The following is an 8,017-nucleotide window of genomic DNA, read 5'->3' on the forward strand; positions in this document are numbered from 1 at the left end:
GTAAAAAAATATATAACTGCTATGTTCCCTAAAATTATGGGGATTTGATGTTTCAAGTCTCTAAATTTTTTCTTTTTAATTTCACATTATTGTAAAAGATAACAACTGAGAGAATACCATGCCAGACCTTGTTAAGAATTCCACATACATTATTAAAATAAGAGAATCACTAAATTACATGTTTTAAGGCATGCTTTCAGGTTTTAATTGCTTCTTGATACTACTAATTAAATAATCTGGTGACCACTGAAATATATCCCAATAATTTTACATAATTAAGGCAGAATAAATATAACCAGAGAACTAATTAAGATGAGGTATAACATTAAAAATCTTACTACCACAATATAGATTAGTTATTAGGCACCCATCTTTATTAGGCAATGTTTCTGGGCCTGTTTAAACTGAACCACACAAGGGGTTAAAAATAACTACAATGAAAGGCCAACAGCCTAGCTGCACAGTTGCACCAACATTCCCTCTTCTCCGCCGCCCCTCCTCGCCAATCCGGAATGAATTGCATGCCCCACTGCACAAGGCCCAAAAAGGTCACAGGAGATGGCAGAGACTTTTGTAAGAGAACAGAAATAACTCAGCAGCTTTGTTACCGTAGTCTCTTTTAATCAGTGTGTTCAAAATCCTTTAATTAACACTCTGTCTACACAAGGAAAGCATTTCTTCTGTGCCAGGAGAGGGCACATATGTATGTACACAGTGTTCTGTTGTATCAGCATCACAACATGGAACTCAGATTGTCTGCCAGGAAACTGAAGCACAGAAAACTTTGTTAAAGGTATGGTACCACAACATTTACATACTCCATTTGCACTTCTACAATCAAACAACAAAGTGTGTTTCAGGAGGTGTTAATTTGTTTCTACACTTTTTTTTCAGCAAAAAATGGAAGCATTTAAACCATCATTTTCTTGAGTCCATTATCATAAACCAGGATATTCAAACTTAATGTAAGATAATGTAAACAGAATGTGAAAACAGACACTATTCAAATATTCTTCCTTTCTTCATGATAGCTCTTCAGTGGGAGGCAAAAAGATACTGCCCCCCTCAAACAGGAATAAATCACAAGCCACATTTTCACACAGATGCTTTACATTTAAAATTTCATCCAACCAGGCAAAGTCTTAAAACTTTCAGGCTGGATTACATACATGTGTTTCCTTGTAAAATCTGAGTAACTGGAATCAAGATGGAATTTGATAAAGATAACTGTTTTAAAAATCCATAGCCAAGAAACAAGGAAAACTTCATTAGTAAACTGGGATTTGAAGTATTTTAATAGAGATACGTAATTGTTACAAACGTACTTTTAATCTTTCAAAATCGAGTTGGATATACATACTGTAAGAAGCAGTGTGTGTGTGTGTGTGTGTGTGTGTGTGTGTGTATAATTAAATAATAAGTACATATATAATTAAACCAAAAGATAACTCTCTAAATATCTAACTAGAGAAGCAATCTACCTAAATTTATGATAAAGCTTATTGGGGAGGAAGCAGAGCATTAACTGCTTGAAAGCCAGTCCTTCCACACCAGCCATGGGAGCTCACAGCGCAGTTCTTTACAATGAGAATAAAACCACTACTTCACAGGTTGGTGTGAGAATTAACTGAGAGGAAGTAAAGAACTCGGCAAAACCCCAGAAGTTTGCTGGTAATGCTGTTGGGGGAATAGATTTTTTTATGTATTACACAAAAGTGCAAACTGGCATAACCTATCAAAATTATACATATATAATTATGTATATATGATATCCACTGAAGCATTACTTGTAATAGCAATACTGGCGTCAGTATAAACGCCCTTCAGCAGGGGATTGCTTCAATAAATTTTACTCCCCTGCAAAAGAATTCTGTACATCTGTTATTAAAAAAAAAAAAAGAAAAAGAAAAAAACTCTAGTAACAGGGAAAGCTCTCTAAGGTAAATTGTTGAGAAAAAAGCAATGTGTGGAACAGTGTTTATTAAGATGCTACCATGTAACTAAAAGGGGAGTAGATATTCATATTTATTTGAATATACAAAAAAACCTCTGAAATGTTATACAAGTAGTTAATAGCAATAACTACCTACTGGAGATGAAAGTGAAACAATGTCTGATACCCAGTCAAACCTCAATAAATGAAAGCTATAATTACTCCCTTCAGCAGTGTCATTATCATCATGAAAACATATCATTAAAATATATACACAGAATACATTCAAACTAAATCCATAATGAGGTAAACAGCCAAATCTTAAGCATTCAAAGGCTGACTATCTAGTTGGCCATCCAAGCCCTTCATTTTCTCTTCATAGGTAAGTAGCTTTGGGCCATTTTACTGTAGGCTAACCCCTCACCAGAGAGCGAGCTGAGGAAATAACACCAAAAACAGTCATTTTATTCAATACTGATCAACAGTTTCTAATAAACAGCTTTTGGAGCTGAAAGGGACCATGAAAATCCCACAGTGCAGACTTCTATTACATATGAAGAAACTAAGGTCCAGAGAACTCCCCAAATTCGTGACAGTTCAAAGATTTGGAGTCTGTCCCCCCAGTTAAATGCTTTCAATTTTATTATTAAGATGGGGGGAAATAAGCTTAATTGAAATCAATTATCCTTGCTAAATTCCCTCCCCAGCCCATCCTTTACTATACATAACTAAGTTTGCCGAGATCATATTCCATAAGCAATTCTATTAAGTAGAGTGCAAGTCATCCAGAGAATTCAACAACTCGGCCGTGATGTTTCTAGGACTATGCGTTGAATGAACATCCGCAATAAAATCTGTAAAGTTTGCTTACGCTAGAGATTGTCAGAGGCATGTTGAAATCCTTGCCACCTTGTAGCCGGAAACCCCAAGGAGCTGGGCCAACCAAGGACACACTGTAGTTGCTCATGGTTCTAATGGCTCAGAGTCCAATGTCCAAAAATGAAAGAAACTGTGAAAGAAAATTAGATGGTTAACAAAAATGTTTGTTTTAAAACCTATTTCATATTTCAACTAAATGATCTTCAGTATTTTGTTTTGGGGGGAAGAGGGGATATGCAAAATAAGTCATATTAAGTTCTCATTTCAGTCAAAGAAAAGGAATCTATGAGCTAATACATAATCTCTAAACTCATGCCAATTTCCATAGTCTAAAAATTCCGTATCAGAGTATATTTCTAGACATTTGATCAGTTTTACAACTTGCTACACTACAATTTGTGGCTTCCTGCATACAAACTTTAATTCAAAGCACTTTACAACACTACATTTTATACAGAAAAAGAACAAAACTTTATTTCAGGTTTAATTCAAAATGATTTTCCCTGTCCTTCTGCCTGCAGTTAGCAAGAGTCCTTCAATTTCACTTACTTAAATTCTAAGTTATCCTAACATATGAAAGGAACTACAAATCGGTAGACTCTCATTCATGCTTCCCAAACTCTAAATTCTTTAAAACGAGAAGTTGTTTTTTAATGCATAAAACTTTTCTCTCCAATTATAAACTACAACTTGTATTTCCTCTTCTGGGGACATGTTATTTTCCACGCAAAGAAATTATTTCCATTTCCTTCGGACAGGCAATGATGGGCAATAGTCTAGCACAATGATATTTCAATCAGAACCTGCTTTTTGTTTTATATACACACCTCATCAGGCAAAGTGGAGTGAGCATTTACCACACAGTGTATAAGTCTGACGAAACATGGTAGGAATAAAAGGTGAATCTTAATGCATGAAAGAATTAGAGCTTTAGAAAAGAACCAGCGCTTCAGTGCTTTCTTTCTTCTGTGTTTTGCTGGAAGTGTGCTCATAATGACTCTCATGGTAGTACTTTTATATAACAAAAAAAAACTAAAGAAAAAAAAGCATGACTCGGAGTTTGGTGTTGGTTGTTATGGTGGTTATGTGTGAGTGGGAGAAACTGGGAGGAATGGAGGTCTTCTAAAATGTAATACTAAGACACCTATTATCTCCCTCTTTAAAAATATTAATATAACAGATGTGTAATAATTTTAAAACCACATTTTTTTAAAAAAAGCTGTTTCAGACACACTTCCTTGGAAAATCTGTGCTATTCAGCCAAATCATCACCTATTATCTGTCTTAAAATATTATGCCATTTTTTTAACCCATTGAAAATTTCTTTTCCATCACACCAAATTAATAGTGGCAGATGTAGATATGCGAATCAATGGGTATATTAAAAGCAAGCAGATTCCATCTTCTCATATGGGGAAAATGAGGCAAAATTTTCAAATAAGTCCAGTTCTTAAAGAAAAATCAGTGAAAATCTGCGCTGCATCTGCCCAGAAATAAAATGGGCTTTTCCACTGGCATAGTCGTTCACTGAACTACTAGCCAATAATACATTACGTCAATACTGATGCAACAAACACTAAAAAGATGAAAAGGCCAAACCAGAGGTCAAGCTATTTGATATATGTGAAAAACAAATAGTAAGGAGGTAATAAGGAGCCACACAGTCTAATTGCCTTCTCACTGTAATAAAAGAGAAGAGTTTCAGAGAACTTGTAGAGAAAGACTGGATAATGGCACACAATATAAATCAAAAGTGTGTAAAGCCAACAGATATTTCACAGGCAGCCTACCCCCCCCTTCTTTTTTAATCTTTAACTTTTTGTCAAGAGAAGAATTTGAAAGTTAGGTTCCACTTCCTCTGATCCCAATGTTCCCTACAAGAAAATGTGTTTAATTCATATATCAACCTATATACCTGCAGCTTCCCTTTACTTGCGAGTTCCCGTCCTGATTTCTCCCATTTGTTATGAAAATCTCTAGCACTGGCAAGGTCACAGCCACACTACAGAACCAGCGTCAGTTCATTTCTAGTGTCGTTTCCCTTCCAGTACTCTCCCTTTGCTAGCTTCACGTGCCTTAAAATATTCTGAAACCGAAGCAACTGTTAATACTATTGGCCTTTTCCAGGTCTGGTAATATTAGTGCCCAGGCAGGAAATATTGAGCAGCCTTTCTGCTTTCAAGCACGTAGAAAATGTTGGCACTTCTGTACCGTGCTGGATTGTCTTTTAGGGGAAAGTCCAAACAATGTCTTCGCTCTAGTGCTTAGGCAGGAAGCCTGGCATTTCCCACACTCCTATCCCAGCTTCTTCGGTGGGTGGGAGAAGGGAAAGAACTCGTGATGAATTTCTCCGAGAAGGGTCTGAAATTAAAGCTGTATCTTGAGATTCTCTTCTTCCCCACATTGAGCGACTGTGGAGGTAGAGTGGAAGAACTAAAGCCTCGGGCACCGGGTGAAAGTAGCCGACGAGACAGTTTTCCAGCAGAGAGGTTCACGCCTAGCCCTGTTTGCCAAATAAGGTTCCCAAGCCGGCTGCTCCCGAGGCAGGAGGCTTCCAACGTCCCCGTGGTCAGGAAGGCAGACTTGGGAGAGGATCTGGCGATCACACCCGGGACCTACCCTGCCCAGCGCAGCCACGAATTTTCTTTCCAAGGACTGCCCTGTCCATACGCCCTTCCTTTTTCCACTTACTGTCAAACGAACGGGACCACAGTCTTTAAAAAAAAAAGTCCCACCAAGTACGCGAGCACTAATAAATCTGGCGTTCATGACAGATTTGTTTTTTAAACAAGCTTTATTTCTGGACGCACGGAAGTTGTCCCCTAACAGGTTACACAATCCTAAATATTCGGGGGGAAATAAATGCTTCTCAGTAGCGTGAGAACAAATAAAAAATCAGCACGCCGTTCCCGTTTAGACCCGCTTCCTCCCCACACCCCCAGGAGACTCGCGCAGGACGCGAGTATCTCCGAACGCCTAGGTGCGTGCCCGGCGACGCCGCCGCTCTCGTCCCAGCCCGCCCGGGCTCCAGTGCCCGTCCTCTGGCCTGGGGCCCGCTCCCGCGCCGCCCTTTCCCGGGCGCTCCTCTTCCCACGCCGCTCTCCCACCTCCGCTGATCGGCGTCCGGCAAACACCTGAGCAGCCACCCGGCGCGAGGCGCGTCCCCTCCTCTCCACTAGCTGGGCTTCCCTCCACGCGCTCTGCGTACGGCGACCCCTTCTTTCCCTCCTCCCTACCGGGGATCCGAGACGCGCATCGCCGGCGGGCGGCCACTCACCTCGGGTCCGGCGCGGCGATGCCTCCGCCTCAGACGAGCGCTGACAAGTGACTCGCGGTGTGTACGCCGTCCCCACGGCCCCCGGGAACTTCCGCCTCCTGGCTCCTCACCCCACAGGCCCCGCCCCCGAGCCAAGGCACGCCCCCCTCCGCCCCCGGGCCGAGCAGGGCTGCGAGGCGCTGGGAGAAGGGTGCTGCGGAGCCTAGCGAGCGGGTTTGCTGCGGCGACCTGAAGCCGCTGCGGTAAAACAATTGCACTACAGACTTTCGGTGGCAGTAGTCTTAGGGGGTTTTGAGCAGTACTTGGCAAAAGTCCGCTCCCCCTGCCTGTTTTATAGTGGATACATTTCTGTCTAAAGAAACTGAATTGGCGAGCAGTTGCTTTGGCTAAAATAGGAGAGGGCTTTGGAAAAATCCCTATCTATGCAAGTTCAGCAGCCACTGCCTGGTTTTTTGGGTGAGCTTTATGTGCCCTGAAAAGTGAAGACTCTTAAAGTTTACTTGTCAGGAAAGTGAAAATCAGTAACTTTAATATCTAGAAGTTAAATCCTCTTATCAAACCAGAGGACCGTGATAAACAGCAGCGACCAAAAGTGGTTCAACCATTATAGCCTCAGCTTATTTTTCTAAATCCAGGTCAATAGTTCACTTCGCAGTTTCTGTAAAGTTGCTTGATTTAGCCCAAGGAATTTATTCATGAGCAAATTTGAATAATGTTCAGTGAACATACAGAAAGTAACTTGTAGGCTTCTTTTAAACAGTGAATTGGCTTATAAAATGTGAAAAGGACAATTCTTAACCAAAGAACATGTAAAGCAAGGCTCATGGGGTCCGTGAGTCCCCTAGAAGTGCAAACAAAATTCTAGAGAAGACCCAAAACTATGCTCTGTCCAAACCGGTAACCACTAGTCACGTGTGGCTATTGAGCATTTGAAATGTGTCTACTGCGGCTGAGGCACTGAATTTTTTGTTTTATGTAAGTTTAATTTAAATTTAAAAACTGAAGTAGGATAACATGCTTCCATTAAACACAAACTATTGTTTGGGAAGGACTAGATTTCACTTTACCACTGAAAATGTAGTGCCCAAATTGAGCTATAATTGAAGTAGATTTTGAAGACTTATTATAAAAAATATAATGTAAAATGTAATAATTTTATATTGATTACATGTTGAAATGATAAAATTTTTATATTTGGTTAAACATATAATCAAAATTAATTTTGCCTGTTTTTTAACGTGGGTAAGGAGACATTATATTTTATTTTATTTTATGTGCAGTAACCATTGCTGTCTTTTTTTTTGAAATTTTGAATTTTATTTTATTGACTTTTTTATACAGCAGGCTCTTATTAGTTATCCATTTTATACATATTAGTGTATATATCTCAATCCCAATCTCCCAATTCATCACACGACCAACCCCCAACACCCACCACTTTTCCCCCTTGGTGTCCGTACATTTGTTCTCTGCATCTGTGTCTCAATTTCTGCCATGCAGACCGGTTCATCTATACCATTTTTCTAGCTTCCACATATATGCGTTAATATACGATATTTGCTTTTCTCTTTCTGACTTACGTCACTCTGTATCACAGTCGCTAGGTCCATCCATGTCTCTACAAATGACCCAATTTCATTCCTTTTTATGGCTGACTAATATTCCATTGTATACATGTACCACAACTTCTTTATCCATTAGCCTGTCGATGGGCATTTAGATTGCTTCCATGACCTGGCTATTGTAAATAATGCTGCAATGAACATTGGGGTGTATGTGTCTTTTTGAATTATGGTTTTCTCTGGGTATATGCCCAGTAGTGGGATTGCTGGGTCATATGGTAATTCTATTTTTAGTTTTTTAAGGAACCTCCATACTGTTGTCCATAGTGGCTGTATCAATGTACATTCCCACCAACAGTGCAAGAG

At 39.8% G+C, this 8,017-nt stretch overlaps 1 protein-coding gene across 3 annotated transcripts in view; it reads right to left on the reverse strand.

The window, feature by feature from the left end:
- The window catches only part of PDLIM5 (PDZ and LIM domain 5), a 215,897-nt gene extending 209,737 nt beyond the window's left edge, over positions 1 to 6,160 (reverse strand). For 2 of the 3 annotated variants that reach the window (XM_082634069.1, XM_082634071.1), the window contains exons 1-2: positions 6,090 to 6,160; positions 2,805 to 2,942 (exon numbers count right to left, since the gene is read on the reverse strand). In XM_082634069.1, the coding sequence (XP_082490195.1) occupies positions 2,805 to 2,900 (96 nt within the window). In that variant the 5' untranslated portion in view covers positions 2,901 to 2,942; positions 6,090 to 6,160. The remainder of the gene's footprint in view (positions 1 to 2,804; positions 2,943 to 6,089) is intronic. The other variant, XM_082634070.1, reaches the window with a different exon arrangement.
- Between the last annotated feature and the right edge of the window lie 1,857 nt (positions 6,161 to 8,017).

Source organism: Mesoplodon mirus (assembly GCF_964341445.2).
Source record: "Mesoplodon mirus genome assembly, chromosome: 2".
In the NCBI taxonomy this organism is placed as follows: Eukaryota; Metazoa; Chordata; class Mammalia; order Artiodactyla; family Ziphiidae; genus Mesoplodon; species Mesoplodon mirus.